Source organism: Miscanthus floridulus, unplaced genomic scaffold (genome assembly GCF_019320115.1).
Source record: "Miscanthus floridulus cultivar M001 unplaced genomic scaffold, ASM1932011v1 os_1410_1_2, whole genome shotgun sequence".
Taxonomy (NCBI): domain Eukaryota; kingdom Viridiplantae; phylum Streptophyta; class Magnoliopsida; order Poales; family Poaceae; genus Miscanthus; species Miscanthus floridulus.
Genome location: NW_027097703.1, coordinates 9,189 through 27,946, shown reverse-complemented (window position 1 = coordinate 27,946; position 18,758 = coordinate 9,189). Strand labels below are relative to the sequence as shown.

The following is an 18,758-nucleotide window of genomic DNA, read 5'->3' as shown; positions in this document are numbered from 1 at the left end:
TGAACTCTACATCACGGTCTGGTGGCATACCTGGTAATTCTTCAGGAAATACATCGGGATAGTCTCTGACTACTAGCACATCATGAACTATCTTCTCCTCTTTTTGTGATCCTGAACTTGCTTTAAGGGCACACAGGATAGAGGTGGACTTTCCGGACTGGGGTTCACATCTAATGACTTGGCCTAATGGGTGGGTCACTTGGACATATCTAGGTGAACATGATATGATACCTCGGTGAATGGTTAACCAATCCATACCTAAGATGACATCTAGGTTAGTGGAAGGTAGCAGAGTTAGGTCGGCTCTAAAGATAAGACCCTCAATGGTAAGACTCACTCCCTTACAGATGTGGGTGCACTTTAGGTCTCCTAAAGGTGAGCTGGTGATGATAGGCTCTTCACGTGGGGTTACATATAGGTCATGATCTCATGCAAACTTGGATGATATGTAAGAACAAGTTGCTCTAGAGTCAAATAGAACTGATGCAGTATTGCCATTAACTAAAAACATACCATACACAATGTCAGGGGCAGCTTATGCTTCATCGGTGTCCAGATGGTTGAGACGTCCACGAGTAGCTGATCCCTTGAACTGAGACTTCTGTGCAGCTAAGTTCTGAGGGCACTCAGCGGCTTTGTGACCTGGTTGGCCACAAGCAAAGCAGGTGAAAGGCGTACCGCCTATAGGGGTTGACGTGGGTGCCTTCTAGTTTCCAGTGCTTGGTGCGGAGCAGTTCTGTGCTGGACGTTCATTCGCTGTGTGGGGACGGTTAAAACGGTCCTGACTGTTGCGGTCCTAAGCATAACGGTCCCGGGTGTAACGATCCTGAGCAAGGCGGGAGTATTTGGTGGTGTAGCCTCCACTTCCCCTACTTGATCCTGGGTTGTCATCCCTATTATGGCGAGAGCATTCCCTGGATGGTACATCTCTACGGAACCTCTTGCGATCACGACCATGGAGAGACTCCTCAGGCTTATGTTTCCTATCCCTGTACTCTTCTCTAGCTTCAGCACAGTCCTTCTCAATCTGGATGCAGCGATCCACCAGAGCACGCAATGTGTTGCTCTCAATACCGCCAAACTTTAGCTTGATGTGCGGGTTAAGTCCCTTGCGGTAATAGTACAGCTTCTCCTTCTCAGAGTTCACAACATAAGAAGGTGCATAGCGCAGAAGGTTGGTGAAACGAGTAGTGTACTCAGTCACCCTATCTTTTCCCATCTTGATGTTGTGGAACTCCTCGGCTTTGGCCTCCATGATACCCTTGGGAATGTGATACTCAATGAATGCTTCAGCGAACTCATCCCACGAGATGTGGGTAGGGTCCTCATGGGAGTCACTGAAACTGTCCCACCAGGCGCATGCTGCACCCGTGAGCTGGTGTGTGGCAGCTCCAACACACTCATCATCGGTGAAAGTAGTGAGGTCAAGCTTCTTCTCCATTTCCTTGAGCCAGTCATCGGCTACAAGCGGGTCAGGGTCGGTGCCATCATAGGTAGGTGGCCTTAGCTTCAGGAATCCTTCTAGCTTCCTTTGGAAGTCATTCTGTTGACCTCCCTGGCGACGGTTTGCTCCTTCAACAAGAGCTGCAAGAAGTTGGGTCTGTTGTGCCATCACTTCTGCCAGGTTCGATGGTGGTGGTGGAGGAATGTTCTCCTCAGGCGGCGGAGTATTCTCCAGGTGGAAGGGTATCCCTCCACGTCCATGGCCACGGCCACGACCACGGTTGTTGCCACCACATCCCCCATTGGGTTCAACTAGTTCAGGGGTGGGCGCACGTCCTCGATTCATTAGGCGATTAGAACGGCGGTTCGGCATCTGCAACACGAATCACAGGAATCTTTAGTGCTTGTGCCATAAGTGCTTATAATTTTGATAGGATTACGTGATTTTAACGATTTAAAGAAAACATTTATACTATCCAACACTCATTACAAAGATGCAATAAGATCCATAAGATGCAATAAGATCCAAAACACTCATTACATGGGTTTCATTACATAGCATCATCTCCAGTAGCTACACTTGAAGATGTGCGAGAATCGTTCTACTCATAGTGACTCATAATACATCTCATAGGGGTACATCATGGGGTACAACTTACGGAAGCTACTGACATGACTCATGACCACACAGGGTCATCTACTCTAACTCGTACACCGCAGCTGAGATACGACTGTTCTCGATCTCGATCTCCTTGTCAGACTTGTGAAGTTAGGACACGTACTTCAAAGCCTTGGCGAGCTCCTCAATAGGCTTGGCTCCAGGTAGGGTAGGGCAGGCGTCTAGGTTGAGGCGAGTCAGGGCTAACTCAAACTCCTCTATCCTAGGCTTTGTCTTACTGCGAACCTCCTTGGGTAGCTGATCCCTCATACCCTTCATCTCCCTGAGGCGCTTCTTGTTAGACTTCTGCCAAGCCTGCCATGTCCTCTCACACTTGTCCTGTAGGTACTCGGTCTGCCTGAGTGCCTCGATCAGGTGACCCTGGTTGCGAACGGCCTTCTTCTTGAACTCCTCCAGCTCCTGAGTCAGGGTCTTGTTCCGAGATTGGATCTTCAGCATATCAATCCCCTTGGATCTCTCTCTGTCTCCTCTACGGTTGAACTCAGCCTTCTTGTCGTCCAACTCACTCTGCAACTCCAAGACCTTGCTGTCGAGGTAGTAGTTCCTGTTGCCTAGGTCGGTTGCTTTGTCCTGTAAGTCAGCGACCTTGGCTCTGTGGTCCTCCTCACGATGGTTGAGCTCGTCCTGCTGCTTGGCAACTGTCTCCAGTAGACTAGCTCGCTCCTGTGCTCCCTACGAGTCTCGCTCCTGGTACTCCCACCGGAGGGCCTAGTCCTGACATCTCCTCTGCTCCAGCTGGGTCACGTACCTATCCTGCTCCAATAGGTGAATAGCTGAGACACGAAGGCATCTATCCTCCTCGGCAAGGATAACTCTGCCTGCTGTGAAACTCTGCTCACTGGGGGTAAGGCTGAGGTCGAGGGCCTGGGGAAGTAGACGGAACTCTGTCGTCTTCAGGTGCTCGTAGTGGTCCCTCATCACTCTGCAAAGTGCCTTGTGTGAGATAGCTCGCAGTCCCTCCTCGACTATGTCCTCTATAGTCAACTCGGTGAAAGCTGGGACAGAAGGTAAGGTAGTGCTAGCTGGGAACTTCACTGAGGTAACAATCGGTCCTTCGATTCCTCCTTCCTTAGCTGGCTTCCTAGTGTAGGTGACCTTGACAAGCTCGTCGGGGACACCTAACGTGACGAGAACTCGGCAGAGGGTCTGTGCAAAACCCCTGAGCTCACGTAGGTCAAAGGTAAGCTTGGCGTGGTCCAGAGGTAGCGGTCCTAGAGGCAGCCAGTCAACATTCGTTGCCATCTGCATGTTTTAAGAAACAGGTGTTAGCAGGTCAATAATAGATAAGCCTTGCATAAAAGTAAATGTAGGGTTGGTATATAACCGATAGAAGGGCTGTTCATATCCTATTCTATCGTCCATTTCTGAGGGTTTCGTCCTATGGTCAAGTATGGCTCTGATACCAACTGAAACGACCCCGATTTTCGCGAAGGGAAATCCACAGCATCGAAGTGTAACAAGATCGTTGTAGATCATATTACCCAAATTCTAGTCGAATATCACATCCATACAACGATAATATCAGAGTACAAATAGTGCGGAATTACATAATTTATTACATCGCCGCATTGGCGGAATCAAAAGCAGCATTCATTTAGAACAGCTTGAAGATAAGATCGCCAAACTCGAGCGTAGGCACGAACCCCTCATCCGTCAAACTCCTCGGAGCTATACTCCTCAGCAGAACCTACGTGCCAAAATTTATCAGTACGATTTGTACTGGCCACTCCCATCCCTATGAGCATTGCTTTGTGGAAATTGGATGCAAGTTGGATATAAGCAAAATGAACCTATAAGGCTAGGGTTTCCTATGCAGTAGCATATCAAGTAAATAATAGTTTGTCAAGTTTTAACACCATTCCCACACACATTCCACTCCATTCCCTTTTCTGAGCCAGGTTTTGATCCTGGGATCGACATACCACCATCTCCACACCATCTCCACACCATCACCATACCATAACCATACCATCGCTCAGTCGATAGGCCAACTCCCTCTCGGCACTATCTTAAGGCCCGTAGCCCCTAGCTACGACCGACACTCTTTCACGGGGGAAGAAGAGAAGGACTCATCTCACTATCTAGTTTAAGCGAAACCCAGGAAAGGTCCATAGCCGACAAGTCGGCACATGTATCGATCGATCAACCATACACTCTGTAGAGGTTTTACATAACCACAAGATCCGCCTTCCACGCTGACCGTCGTCAACTAGGCTGATTCTGACTGCTTGCTAGCCTAGGATAATGCCACTCTACCATTCAGCCCTGGTTCACCCCAAGTCAAGTCTGGAGTGGCTAAAACTGTGAGTCATGAGCCGGGTCCACAAGGTCTCCATGAAGTCTCGAAAGGGTGTGGGGGAAATCCTCCGTGCCCCGTACCTCCTTACACTATCCGCTATCAACCTAGCAGTAGTGGCAATATCCTACCAAGTAGTCCAGCCGTCCCGCACCATATAGGGCGAGTGGTACGTAAGGCTTCCCGGTGAATCTGAGTACTAGTAAGTCCTTAGGGATGACCAAGCCAGAATGTCTCCATCAGGGTTTCCATTTACCATGCCACCACAGCACCTCCATCCCGGGCTCCACCCGTCACAGGTTCACACCCAGGTCCACCTCATATACCATTTACCCACCACAAGTATCCATTTCCAGGGGTGCCCAGGTAGCATCCCATAGCAAGACTTGCCCCAGGCTCGTCGTATACTCCAACTTGGTCGACACAACCCTCACCCTCCACACACCTAAGTCACACACGCAGCACTCTCCCCATGGTCCAGATAATACCAGTATCCACCACGCACGTAGTATAAGCGTAGTAGAAGTATGAGTAATGAAATGTATAGCAGTAAGCGTGTGTCTAGCCTAATAGCAGGGTATGCAGGGGTAAGGTTGCGCCAAGGTAAAGGCTTTCAAGCAAGCATACTACCATGCAAGTCCTATCATAGTATGATTATAACAGTAAAGTAAATCAATAACAGTTCTATATTAGCCATGCGTAATAGGTGCTACGAGATTGGGTGGGATGTGGCACCTTCAGTGTAGTCGTCTCCGTTCTCCTCACGGTACTCACGGTCCTCGTCTGTCAGGTTCTCCTCCGAGTCTGCAACGTTTGCATTATAGTCGCGTTAGCGACGTCTATAGAGTAGCACAAAGAAGCAATGAAAATTCAAAAGAGTCAAATGCACTCAAACATGAGTTCATTGCGTAGAGCTTGATTTTAGATGAATTTTGGTCCTGGTCTCGTATTTTTCCGAGGTCGTATGAATTAGTTATGAATTCCTGAAGTTTAAATCCTTTCTGAAATTGAATAAAGGCTGAATTAATCCTGGGCTGACATGTGTCACGGTGTCACTGGTCAACGTGGCATGCTGACGTGAGCATGACGTCAGCATGACATCATCGTCTCGGTTTCGAGCTGACAGGTGGGTCTAGGGGCTCTTGGGTCGCAGACATGTGGGTCCCTCGTGACGTCATCATGACGTCAGCATCTGATGTGTGGGTCCAGCATGTCTGTGTTGCTGACATGTGGGGCCAGGTCAACGGTCAACATTGATCGGTCAATGGTCAATACGTGCCGGGTCTCAAACGGGCCTTGGTGGGCTCGGGTCGGGCCGGTGTGGGCCAGGTCGGGCCGAACACGTGGCGTGCTGTGGCGCAGCCACGTCACGATCGTGGGCTCTTATTAGGCTTCGTCCGCAGCACGGCTCACACCGTGTGGCTCACGGTGGACTAGCGCTCCTGGTCCATGGTCCTAAGGCAGGGTCCATGGTGGACCGAGCCCATCGTCATTTCTCCTTGGCTCGGCTCATGTGCACCGGGTGCAAGGCTGCGCTGCTCACCTTGCCCCTTCTCCTCTGTTCTTCCACGGCGCGCTTCTACCGGCGACGTGCTCATCGGCGAGCTCCTGCAATGGTTCAGGCATCCAATAGAGGTGGGGAAAAGCCTCCCTGTGCCATGGCGACTGCAATGGTGGAGTCAGGGCGACGGATGGTGCATCCTAAGTCACTGGTCATGGCGAACGGCGGCTCAAGCACAACCGGCGTGCAGGAATGGTGCGGGTGCAGCGGCATTGGCTGGCTCTGTGGTGCGCATGGGCGTCACAATGCTCCAGCGGGCATGTTGTGTAGGTCGAGGGGTCCTCTAGGGCCTCCGGTGGCTTTGGCCACGGCGGACGGCCTTCCGATCACGTCGGCGGCGTCGGTGTGGGGGCTATGGCCTCGGAGAGCGTCACAGTGGGGCGTGTAGGCTCCTACGGATCCGTGTGGACGTGGCGAGGGCGTCCAGAGCTCAGGGCAGGACTTCCGGTTTCTAGGTGGCCGGTAGGGTCTTCCCGGCGGCCACGACGACATGGTGACGATGGCGAGGCGCGCGGGTCACTATGGGCTCCTGCGGGGTGGTTACGGTGTGCGCGTGAGTTACCCGTGGCTTCAGCGAACGGAACGGGCGAGTCAAGGAGGCGCCAGGTGCTCCCGTCGGTACTGGCCACAGCGGTCGGTGCTCGGACCGGTGGTCGGGTGCTCGGACCTGTGGTCTCGTGCTCGGACTGGTGGTCGGGTGCTCGGACTAGTGGTCTGGTGCTCGGACCAGTGGTCGGGTGCTCGGACCGGTGGCTACGTCATTGCGGCGGCGTTGCGAGCGCGGCATGCGGGCTCGGCTACGGCGTCCGGGGAACCTGGAGAGGCCTACAGCGCCCAAGGGCTCGAGGATGGTCACGGTCAACGTGAGTGTGCTGTGCTAGTGTGCCTAGAGGCCGGGGATGGCCTTGGCCTACGCGCTCACGATATGGAGCACCATGGCCGGAGTAGCAAGGTCCAGTGGCGAGTAGGGAATGAACCGGGGCTCACCGTAGGTGTTGTGGAAGAGGGGATAGTGGTGCAGTGACGAGTTGCGGCCGTGTAGCTCCGAAAGCAGTGCCGTGCAGTGCCGACCCGCGACCGTGATGACGACGACGGCGTTGCCTTTGGCTCCGGCGACTTCGGCAGCGTGCGGGGCTCCGATCCTCCTCTCACGATCTCCTTCTCGGCCCTCTACTCTCGGTGTGGTGCGGCTGCTGGGCCACCAAGCGGCGACGGAGGCTGAGGGAGAAGCTAGGGCGCCGGGCGTGAGCGGCGTGCGGGCTGGCTTTATAGCCGAGTGCCATGCCTCCCAGGGCGGATGGCATCGTGCGGTGGAGGCGTGTGCATCGCATCAGACGGTGGTGTGGGGTTGCGTGGGCGCGGCGCAAGGGGACAGGGTCATGCCCCGGGCGTGACCCCCTGGCCCGCCCCTGCCACAGCTATCGGGCGCCGGTCGCGTAGGCGGTTGAGGCGTGGGTGAGGAAGACGACACTGTAGACGGGGGGTGCGGCTGACATGCGGGGTCCAGCGGTCAGTGGCTGCGAGCGAGGCAGACGGGTGCGCGGGCGTGGGCGACGCGCTGGGCCGGCTCGTGGGCTGCGTACGGGCGCGCCGGCGCAAGGTGGGCGCGGTTGGGCTGGCTGGGCCGCGAAGCCGAGCAGCCTGGGCTGCGAGGCCTTCTCCCTCGTTTCCTTTTTCTGTTTTTCATTTCATCTCTTTTGTTTGAATTCGAATTTGGTTCTAGAATTTGAATTCCAAATTGGTGCACCTAATTTATTGGAGTTGTTAAGCATATCATAACTCAAATAGAAATCCAAATCACATTCAATGTATGCAACACTTATTTGTTAGAATTTAAATAAACGCAATTAACTAATGACATGCCATGCTTATGTGTTAACTTGGGTTGGGGTTAGACCTAATGCATTTCTTAGGTTGGGTTACTATACATGACACTCATCATTACATGGAAGTTTTTAAGAAAAATTTTGTAGTTGGTATTTTCAGTGTGTGGATTTTTGGGTTGTTACAATTAGGCTCTGCCGCGCCTTGCGCGGTGCCGCGCCATGATGCGTGGCGCGTCACCGCCACGCCCTGATCGATGGCGCGACTGAGCCGGCCACGTCACCGGTCAGCGGCATGTTCGCTGCCACGTGGGTAGCCTAGCCGCACCCCCATGCATGGCGCGGCAGCGTTAATTTACCGCGCCATGCGAATAGGCGCGGCCAAAAATGTTAGATTTGGAAAAAAAAATTAACAGTGTTAATTTTTAAATTAGTTTAAAAATGTGTTAAAAATAAAAAAATTTCCCAAGGGTCCTTTCCCAGACGCGGTGCACCCGTCAAGGAACTAGTACCAGGCCGGCAGGCCCATCATAGTTGATCTGAGACTTGAGCGCCGACCCTAGGAGTAGGGCACGAGGTGCGACGGCCGAGGGCCCAAGCGGAGGAGGGGCCCAAGCCCAGGTATACAAACCCCCTAGGTTCTACAGTTCATTAGGTATTAGCAAACTAATGAGAAGAGAAATATAGAACTGGCCAGGCGGCTCAAAACGACAACATCGGCATTTCTTTCCTAGTTTTCTTTTCCCACGGCCCTCGGGTAGAGAGGAGGCAAGGAACCACGCTGCACACAGGACACTCTGATCGTGAGTTCGCGACGTGCGTCTTACACACGCGGAGCTGCCGAGCCACGTCGCCGTGAAGAGCTAGACTACCGGAGACACGGACACGGCGCACGAAGACGGCGACCAGGCAGGGCTCCACGATGACAACATATTGATTCTTGTCTTTTTATGAACTGCGATCACCGAGCAGTTGTTTAGGCCCAAGGTATTTTTTCCTTTTTATTTTTAATTCAAATTAATTATTTGTATAGTATTTCAAACTTCTAGTACTTTGTACCCATATAGTCATATTTTTCTTTTAATTTAGGTGTTAGAATTTTAGAATATTACTTAAGAAACATTTGTGAAAAGAAAACGAATATACTGCCCTTTTAATCTACATTGTTCCTCAATAATTATCATACATCTACAAATATATTGTTTAATCTACATTGTTCGTCGATAATTATTAGACATGTTAAATTAAAGATATGTTATTAAATTTGCTTTCGTTTTATAAGTAAAATTAATACATATATATTATAAAATTTTATATATGATCAAGAGGGGCCGGGCCCTTCCGATCCTAGCACCGGCACTGCACTTGCGGAGTGCCCTACCAGACCGTGCGAACTCCAGTACTCCCGTGCACCACCGCGTAGACCGTTGCCGACCAACGCATGGGATTCACTGGCGAATTGCGGTCAGCAGCACTGGCAGTCTGTGGCTGGCATGGCAGTATGGCACCTCGTCCGCGTCCCGGCCGGCTCCAACCCGGTGGGCCGTGCACGCGGCAGGACCGGTCGCTTTCACTCGTTGTAATAGCGCCCGGCCGGCCGCCCGCACACACAAGGAAAACAGCAACCAGAACAAACGGGGGCGCGCGCAGTCAACTCCTCGGCCCCCGCGACTGGCCGGCCAAAGGGCCCAGAAAAATGCTGCACGGCCCGGCCCACTCCGCTTCGCCGGCGACAGCCGCCGCCGCCGCCGTGCAGCCGCTGGTGGTGGCGCTCAACTGCCTCGAGGACCCGTCGCTGGAGCAGGAGGCCCTGTCGGGCGCCGCGGCAGTGGAGCACGCGCCGCTCTCGGCGCTCTGCGCGGGGCGCGTCGAGGCCGCCGCCGCCGTGCTGCTCCCGTCGCTCGCCTTCCTCCCGCGCGCCGCGCAGCGGAGGCTCCGGCCGTGGCAGCTGCTGCTCTGCCTCGGCTCGCCCGACCGCGCCGCGGACGCCGCCGCCGCCGCCGAGCTCGGCCTCCGCCTCGTCCACGTCGACGCCAACCGCGCCGAGGAGGTCGCCGACACCGTCATGGCGCTCTTCCTGGGCCTCCTCCGCCGCACCCACCTGCTGTCCCGCCACGCCTCCTCGTCGTCCCCGACCACCGGGTGGCTCGGCTCCGTGCAGCCGCTGTGCCGGGGCATGCGACGATGCAGGGGGCTCGTGCTGGGCATCATCGGCGTCAACGCCGCCGCGCGGTGCCTCGCCACCCGCAGCCTTGCCTTCCGCATGAGCGTCCTCTACTTCGATCCGCTGTACGAGGTACCGGATCCGCCGCTAATACACTTCCATCCTGTGATCTGCGCTGCTATATTCCAGTTGCCAGTTTTGTTGTTCTAGCCTTCTAGGGTTCAAATGCCGCTGGGCGCCGTGACCCGTGTGCATTATTAGTTAACCTGATTTGGAATTTCTCAAACGTGTTAGCAGATAATTGCTCACTAGTTTCCTGCGTCCTTTCATGTAAAGGTGATCTGCGTTTTGGCTTCTAGTGTATCAATCACACGCCTACTTGTAGATTTAGTGGTCCTATTTTGTTTTTTTGGCCTCGTTGTTGGGCATTAGTTGAACTTCTGGCATGATTATGTTCATGCAGATTGATTTCTGGCAACCAGTATGCTGGAGGTTTATTAGTACCTTTTTCAAAGTATATATAGATCTGAATGTGCTGTGGGTTTGCCTGAACACCTAGTCAAACACTTTGAGAGCTTGACTCTTTTTTCTACCTTTCCACAAGATCTTAACTAGAGAAATTTACATTCAAATGACCATATAAAAACATGTGTTGCTATAAGTAAGTCATAGTCAGGTTGATTTGGTTTCAAAAATAAAATCAGTTTAGAATTATATCCTCAGTTCTGGTACTTTTACTGCAAATTCATAACATTGCTGCAGTTGTATAAGTCTTCATGGTGTTTCTGGATTATTGGCACATGTAATATCGGTAATGAAGTTAAAGCACGATATAGATCTGACCTTGTTAATTGTAATGACATTATGTGAAGGTTACTGGGAAAGTAAAGCGTCCTTCTATTGTATTTCCTTCTGCTGCAAGAAGAATGGATACTCTCAATGATTTGTTAGCAGCAAGTGATCTTGTTTCGCTTCATTGTGCATTGACAAATGATACAACACATATACTTAATGCTGAGCGCCTTCAGCACATAAAACCTGGTAAGACATGCCTTACTTGCTTCCTTGTTTTTTTTTCTTTCTGTTTTAGCCCCTCCTTTTGGCAGTCTCATGCTCTCTGCATTATAATTAGTTTTCTGTTTTCTTCTTCGTGCTATAAGCCTATAATAACACACTGTGGGTGACTACCTTCTGAATGTTGCAGGAGTGTTCATAGTCAACACTGGTAGCTGTCAGCTCATAGATGATTGTGCACTCAAACAACTCTTGATTGATGGCACTATAGCTGGATGTGCATTAGATGGCGCTGAAGGCCCCCAGTGGATGGAAGCATGGGTATGAAACTGGTTTGTTCTTCCCAATAGGCTTCTTTTGGAATTTTGCTTTTACCAAAGTATCTGTTCCATTTCATTTAGCATTTTTAGCTTATCCAGTTCACTCTATTGCTCCCTGTTTAACATACACGAATGGCTCTGTCATCATGGGGATAGGGAAAAATTCAAGCGTTACATCAATAGGAAACTTGGTCTTTATACTCTATGGAGTTTTTCTAGTTTTAGACTATACAAGCAGCTTCTAGCTCTTAGTTCCAAAAGAATGGAAAAATTAAAAATGGTGTCCTATCAGAGATAAGGATAGGCAACTGATGTGCAATATAGTTTCCTTAACTCTGTGCACTTGTGATGCTTGCTTTACTCATTATACGCCAATAGGAAAGTCACCTTTCAACAAATTATTTAATACTAATTATGTGTTCATTGATTGCACAGGTGCATGAGATGCCAAATGTATTAATTCTTCCTCGAAGTGCAGACTACAGTGAGGAAGTGTGGATGGAGATTAGAGAGAAAGCAATCTCAATATTGCAGTCCTTTCTCTATGATGGTGTTGTTCCAAACAATGTTATTTCTGATGAGGATGAAGAGATAAGTGAAGTGGGATGTGACGATGATCAACTTGGTAAACAAGAAAAAGAACATGCTTTACAGATTTGTGATGGTGAACAGCAAACAGAAGAAAGCCAATTAACTGCAGAATATGACAAGAGAAGAGCCATTTCGCAACCTGAAGAGCCTCAAGCTTCTGCACAATCTCATAGTATTGGCTCCAGATCTGAAGGGAGGCGCAGCCGATCTGGAAAGAAAGGCAAAAAGAGACCTGCTCGCCGCAGATCACAACAGAAAATGGATGAATTGTCAACTGTAGAAGGTGGAAGTAACTATTCTTCACGCAGAGACGATGATAACCAAGTGTTAAGTTCTAGTTCACGATTTGCATCGCCTGAGGACTCCAAAAATAAACATAAGTCTTCTGTTGAATCTCCAATGGAGATAATTTCTGAAAATAAGTTGCCTGCAGGGCTTGGTAGAAAGCCTCCTGAGAAGCTAAAAGAAGGTTTTGTTATTGCTCTAAAGACAAGAGATAATTCAGGTTTTTATGTTTCAAGAGAGAGGGTCGCTGGTGGTGGATGGTATCTTGATGTGATACCAAATGCTACAAAGAGGGATCCTGCTGCTCAGTTTCTAGTCACTTTCAGAAACAAGGTATTGTTATTTTTCTTGCCTTTCTTTATCCTTTGTTTTTACTTGAACCGCCAATTTGGATACTGTACACATACAGATACTGATAATATGTTTTATGCTCTTTAGGACACTATGGGACTGCAATCTTTTGTTGCTGGAGGCAAACTATTACAGGTATCTCCTTTTAAATTACTGTTATTAGAAAGTGAGCTCAGTATTCATATGTTTTCATAGTTAGTGAAATAAGGAGGATACTAGGTAAGCACGTATGCTGTGTTTGTGTTTGGTAGCTTGTGACTGATGAATGTTATTGAGCATATGCATTCACATCTGTATTGATCTTACGATTATTGGCACCTTTGTTCCTTGCTCACAGTTATCTACTCGAATGCATGATTTGTTACAGTGTTGCTATCTGCTAAACTGCTCTCCTTGCCTCATCCTTTTAGTTGTTTTTGATGATGTACATGTGTGTGTTTTCATGCTTGCTCCATATCTGCAACTTTAAAAGGTTGAGAAATGGAACTACCAGGTTTCGTTTGTACTAAATCACCCATGATCCATATAGCCCCATATTCGGTGTAGTCGGAACTGAGAAGATACATATATACCCCCAAAGTTTCGTTGGTGTTGTGATGTTTCTAAATGTTGGACTGGCTTTTATTGCATTGTCAGGCTAATAATAAGATGGAGTTCGCCTTCACAACTCATTCTTTTGATGTTTGTGAGAGCTGGATGCTAGAAGGGTCCCTTTCAGAATGCTGCAAACTGGTTAATTGCAAAAATTCTTTGGTACGTTCATTTGTTGCTTCCATTCTAAGCAAGATGAACTTAATATACACAAATATCCCCATTAGTTAGACGAAATGAAATACTTGCATTGATTCTATGTGTTGTTTATACCTTTCCCGGTGGTTAAATTTAAAATTTTCTGTAGGCCGTACTTGAAGTCTATATTGAGGTCCTTGGAGCTCCGAGTGAAGATGGTGTCGTTCGGTGGCTTGATTAATATATCGGGGGTCAGGGCTATGCTATATTTAGAGAACACTTTAAGGCTATGTTATTTCTAGAGAACAATTTAGGACTATGCTGCCAAAGCCACTGGCCCACTGTTGTCCTCGGGTTAGGTCTTCTCTGTGTTTCCTCTTGCCAAGTCTCAGTTTTGGTTGTTGTTCTACTGCATGGACCCGCAGCGCAGAGTCATTGATTTTTTTTTTTGACTGTCTGCTTGTTGTAAGTTGTGTCTGTAATTTAATTATACAGTATGACAAGCACAGTCACTACTCCTTCAAAATTCAGTAGACTGTATGCACTTGTGGATTACTTAGCTAATTTATATTCGGCCTGTTCGCTTGAGCTTATTCAGAACTATTTTTCAGCCATGGAACAGTGTTTTCCTCTCACAAGATTTCAGTATAAGATCAGCATAAATCAAATTTCAGCGACAACGAACAGGGTGATTGCCTTTTTACTGAAAGGTAGGATCAATGTATACCCCCAATGAATATTACATGATCACTTCAGTAGCAAGGTGCACAGGATTTTCAGCCTCATGTCCTACCAGCCAGTCATTTCTTCATCTGCTTGGCCTTAGTCTTCTCCTCCTTCTGGATCTCTTCCTGCCATAGCACGGGCCAGTTGGCCCGGGCCTCGTCGATGCCGAGCAGCGAGCCTTCCTTGTCGGGGTCCCAGCTCGCCGACAGCGTGCCGTAGGCGATGCCCAGCGCCGACGTGCCGAAGGCGACGAGGATGGTGAGCAACGGCACCCACGACGGCAGCACCACCCCCTGGCCGCGCTTGAGCGCGTCGTACACGTTGAGCAGCGCGACGCCCGACGCCATGGGAAGGCCCACCGTGAACGCGATCCGGCGCAGGATGCGGTCGAACACCGGCTGCGGAAGCTCGTCGTCGTCGTCGACCTCGCCGTTGCTGTTGCTGCTGCTGCTGCTGCCGGTGGTGCCGCCGTCTCGCTTCGCGAGCGACTCTTCTTCCATCATCAGGAGCTGCTGCTGCCGGTCCTGCAGGTCCTGCTGCCGCCGCCGCTCCTGCTGCTTCTCCTTCCGGGTGGTCTTCTTGGACGACGGCGCCGCCTCGCCAGTGCCGAAGCTGCTGTCCGTGGCCGCGGAGCGGATGGTCGGAGCGCGTCGTCGTTTTGCGAGTGGTGAGAGGCTGGATGTTGTGGAGTAAAGAGCCCATGGGTGGGGTGGTTTTGCGGTCGGGGCAGCCGCTTGGTGGAGTAAGGCGGCCATGTCTATCCTCCGCGTGGTTCCACCGTGGAAGACGACGACGACGACGAGCTCTCTCGCCCGGTATGGTGTTTCAGTGCGTGGTTTCGCCGGACCCATGGTAAATGGGCTTATCGCCTTGAGCGAGTTGTGGCGCGTAGTGCATGTGCCGGAGATAAGATAATGCTTTTGGTTTTGATGAAACAATATCTCGTGTGGACCCACGGAAAATATCTCTTGTCAGCAAGCGCAGGCCCACCTGATAGTGAAAAAGGCGATGCTCTTTTTTGAAAGATAAGAACAGGCCGCTGTCGAAGCTGGCGGTCCTGGTGCCGACGCAGTGCGCTTCGAATCCCGCCGGCGATGACGACGACCACCGGTACAAGAGGCGTTCGCACCATCACGATTCACGAATTCACACCCCTCTGCTGCGGATGGGCGCGTGGTGCGAAACGTTACTGACACTGCGGGCGGTGGGGGTGGAATGGTGGATGACAGGAACAACGACGGTCGACGCCGCCGCCTACGGGCTACGGCCGCAGGGTCTGAGTTGCTGCTGCGCATCTGCTAGAGCACGGCCTTTTCGTGTAAGCCATCTGAGGGATGCAGGCTAAGCCCGATCAATCGAGGCCAGAGCGGTTCATTCAGGTCCGGCGCAGCGCCATGTGATGGCTCGTGCAGGTGCAGCGGACCAGCGGTGGTTACATCCAGCAAGGAGTCGTAAACGCACTAGTTTCTTCCTTCACAAAGTGGCGACTGGCAAGGCAGAGTGTACCTTTGTTAGGTTTAGATCATGCAAAAGAGGGGCTGACAGAGGATTAGGCTCTGTTTGGATGAATTAGGACTAGTGATTAGTTCATTCCTGTTTGGATTCCTAGGCTAACAAGTACTACCATCTTACCCCTGAACCTCAGCCAAGCGGACCACTGAATCGGAACCGCGCAGTCCTGCCGATCTGTGAACTGAAATGGATACAATCTTACAACGCAATAGATTACAACTTGTGCCAAAACATTTTGCTATTATTAGCATCCCAGTGTCCCAGACTATACCCCTGCCTCCCATCACGGCATCACCTGCTGCGTTCGCGTTCGTAGCTATCTGACTCCCGAGGAGACAGATCCCGCGCGAGCTTGAATTCCTGCAGGCCACGCATTTTCAAATCAAAGTGGTTAATATCAGAACGAGGACACTGTGAAGCTCAAGCTTTACATGGGTTCTGGCGTACGTCTCTGAGAATCTGGTCGTCTTCGAGCATATGAACCACATGCGGCATGGTGGGTCTCTGGCTGCCGTCCGGGTCGACGCACCGGAGCGCGGCGAGGACTGCCCGCTTCAGCGCCTTGGACGGAGGCGGCTCCGGCAGCCTCGGGTCCAGCACCTCCTCCACCCTCCGCTCCGCGACCATGCGCTTCAGCCACTCCACCAGGTTCACCTGAAGGGAGAGACAGCAGCAACAATTTAGCATTGCCACAGAATGGATTGATCGGCAGCCATGGGAGCTGGCAGCCCACCTCATGGGTTGGTCGGAGTCCTGCCGGTTATGACCTCCATCACGAGTACTCCGAAGCTGTACACGTCGCTCCTCTCGTTCAGCATTCCGGTCTTGGCGTACTCCGGTGCCACATACCTGCAGTGCAGCACTCGAACAACAGCCCTCCCTGCGAAAACAGAGGAAACCAACACAACACTGACCCGAACGTTCCCATGACACGAGTGGTAATGTAGGATCTCTCAGAGCAGAGAAGCTTGGCGAGCCCGAAATCCGACACCTTGGCGTTCCACTGCCGGTCCAGGAGAATGTTGCTGGATTTGATGTCGCGGTGAACTATCTTGGGCTCCAGACCCTCGTGGAGATAGGCCAACCTGAAACGTCAGGAATTGTACATGAGAAACTGCACAATTCAGTCTTCGGCAGTTGTAATAACAAATTAGGTACAGAGTACAGAGGGCCAGACAGGCGGACAATGTTGCTTTCAGACGCAGCTTGCTACTACTTCCCTAATCATGCCCATTAAACGGCAAAACCAGTACTGTTGTGCTGTGTCAACAAAGTTTTAATGTTTTCTGGCCATCATAACTTCAGTCCGGGCATTAGATGGGCAGGCAAACTAGTACGGATAAAGCAAAGCAAAAGAAAGCGTTACCCTTTAGCCGTTCCAAGGAGTATGCGCATCCTGATGTCCCAGGTCAGTGGGCTGATTTCACTGTCATCATGGTGCAGCCACCTATCCAGATTACTGTTCTCCATGTACTGGTAAACAAGCATCCTGATGATGGGGGGACACAACAACTCTTTGGATCAAAATACTGTCAATGTGGTTCAATCATGTCTCGTTTAAACTGAATGGTGATTTGCATTGTACCTGCAAGCTCCCTCGCTGCAGTAGCCGAGTAAACTGACCAGGTTCTTGTGCCGGACGCGCCCGATCGTCTGAACCTCCATCCTAAAATCTTTCTCGGCCTGACCCCTGATTATAAGTATATAACAACTGATGATTTTATTTTCTTTCTTTAACTGATGAATGGTACGATCACTGGCGTGGCTAGCGCGATACATCTGACACTGATCTGAAGAGTGGAGAGAGTTTGAATTTGTTGTGTTCAGGACGATACAAGAAGCAATTTAATCCAAATTGAAACGTACCAACCACCACCTCTGCTTTTGCGGCCAACTAAGAAAGAAGCACATATTTGGTGATAATAAGCTTTTAGAAAAATGAAATAAGAGATTTTTCAGCATGAGATCCAGGAAACAAAAAAACGATCGTAAGCCCCGCAAAGTTTTGCGTGTGAGTTTTGTTCATGCTTCGGATCCAACCGGACAAATCTCGAAGCGGAGGGAAGAAGTTAACCTGTTGTTGTGGAGGTTTTTGATGGCGACGGCGGTGCCGTCGCGGAGCACGCCCCTGAATACGACGCCGTACCCGCCTTCCCCCATCACGTTGGCGGCGGTGAGCCCGCCCGTGGCCTCCTCCATCTCACGGTGCGTGTACCGCCGGCCCCACCCGCGCCGCGCCGCCGCCTCTGGAACCTCTGCATCGCTGCCGCCGTGGTCGCTCACGGTGCTCTCGCCGTCGTCGTCGCCGCCGCTGCTCGTGGCCGTCTCGCCGCTCGTCCTCGCGAAATGCTGCGCGAGGATCAGCGGCGCCTTCTGCTCCCCCTTGATGGCCTCGATCGGCGGTTGTTCGAACGAAGCGGGGCGCCACCGAGCGGCTGCAGCCTCCTCGACGTCCTTGTTGGCCGCCGGCGCCGGCGGCGGCATTGCCACTGCTTGATGTTGATGATGCGCATGCACGCGGTGCTTGAGGGACTTGCTGGCGCCGGGGCGGTGCGGGCACGGGGCCAGGCGAGGTGTGCGGCGGCGGCAGAGGCAGACGATGATGCAGAGAAGGGCGAGGGCGGCCGCCGCGGCGCCTGCGGCGACGAGGACCCAGGCGCGGAGGCCGAGGACAGGGGTGCGCTGCGAGAGCCAGTCGACTCTCGGGACGCCGACGCCCAACACGGACGCCAGCGCCGTGGGCCCCTGCTGCTTGTGCTGTGGATGGAGATGGTGGCGCGGCGGCGCAGGCGTGGGGGAACGGGGGTGGCGGCCCTGGGGGCTGCTCGCCACGCGCCGCGCGGTGTGCTGGGGTAGCGCCCTCGGAGTCATGGCTGCGCGCCGACGCTGAGCCGTGGAAGCTCAAGCTCGTGGAGTTGTAGCTGTAGGTTCAGTTTCCATTTAATTAGGGCTTTCCAGTTAATGGGACTACCGTGTAGATCCACTTGAAACTATAGTTCAAATTTGTTACACAATCGCGAACACTGCTACACAAAGGTACTCACACGCACAAATACATGCTCTATTCATATTAGCACCTCCAACCGTATTCAGAAAAATGCGAGCACCTACGTAAGTTGAGAACCCTCCCATTTTCAAATCTAACTAATTTGTCTTGGCTGAGAAATATTTCAAATTTAACTAATTTATCTTGACAGAGAAAGGCAAATATAGGTCCTTTGCTATATGACGAGATTGATCTCAAGCGCACATTAAAAAAGAGCT

General features: G+C 51.3%; 2 protein-coding genes and 1 pseudogene across 2 annotated transcripts; 1 reads left to right on the top strand and 2 right to left on the bottom strand.

Annotated features, from left to right (window-relative positions):
• The first annotated feature begins 9,260 nt into the window (after positions 1-9,260).
• On the top strand, positions 9,261-13,560 carry LOC136534011 (C-terminal binding protein AN-like). Its single transcript, XM_066526511.1, has 7 exons — positions 9,261-10,098; positions 10,839-11,007; positions 11,171-11,301; positions 11,736-12,509; positions 12,615-12,662; positions 13,164-13,280; positions 13,426-13,560. The coding sequence occupies exons 1-7, from the start codon at positions 9,304-9,306 to the stop codon at positions 13,495-13,497; spliced, it is 2,106 nt and encodes a 701-aa protein (XP_066382608.1). The 5' UTR covers positions 9,261-9,303; the 3' UTR covers positions 13,498-13,560.
• Positions 13,425-14,975, bottom strand: LOC136534013 (uncharacterized). Its single transcript, XM_066526513.1, has one exon. The coding sequence runs from the start codon at positions 14,831-14,833 to the stop codon at positions 14,057-14,059; it is 777 nt and encodes a 258-aa protein (XP_066382610.1). The 5' UTR covers positions 14,834-14,975; the 3' UTR covers positions 13,425-14,056.
• Positions 14,976-15,441: 466 nt separating this feature from the next.
• Positions 15,442-18,434, bottom strand: LOC136534012 (probable serine/threonine-protein kinase At1g01540; annotated as a pseudogene).
• Positions 18,435-18,758: the final 324 nt, after the last annotated feature.

Coding starts and splice junctions, on each gene's coding strand:
- LOC136534011 (XM_066526511.1), top strand. CDS start 9,304: ATGGCACCTCGTCCGCGTCCCGGCCGGCTCCAACCCGGTGGGCCGTGC. Junction 11,302..11,735: donor CCCAGTGGATGGAAGCATGG/GTATGAAACTGG, acceptor TTGATTGCACAG/GTGCATGAGATGCCAAATGT. Junction 12,510..12,614: donor TAGTCACTTTCAGAAACAAG/GTATTGTTATTT, acceptor TATGCTCTTTAG/GACACTATGGGACTGCAATC.
- LOC136534013 (XM_066526513.1), bottom strand. CDS start 14,833: ATGGGTCCGGCGAAACCACGCACTGAAACACCATACCGGGCGAGAGAG.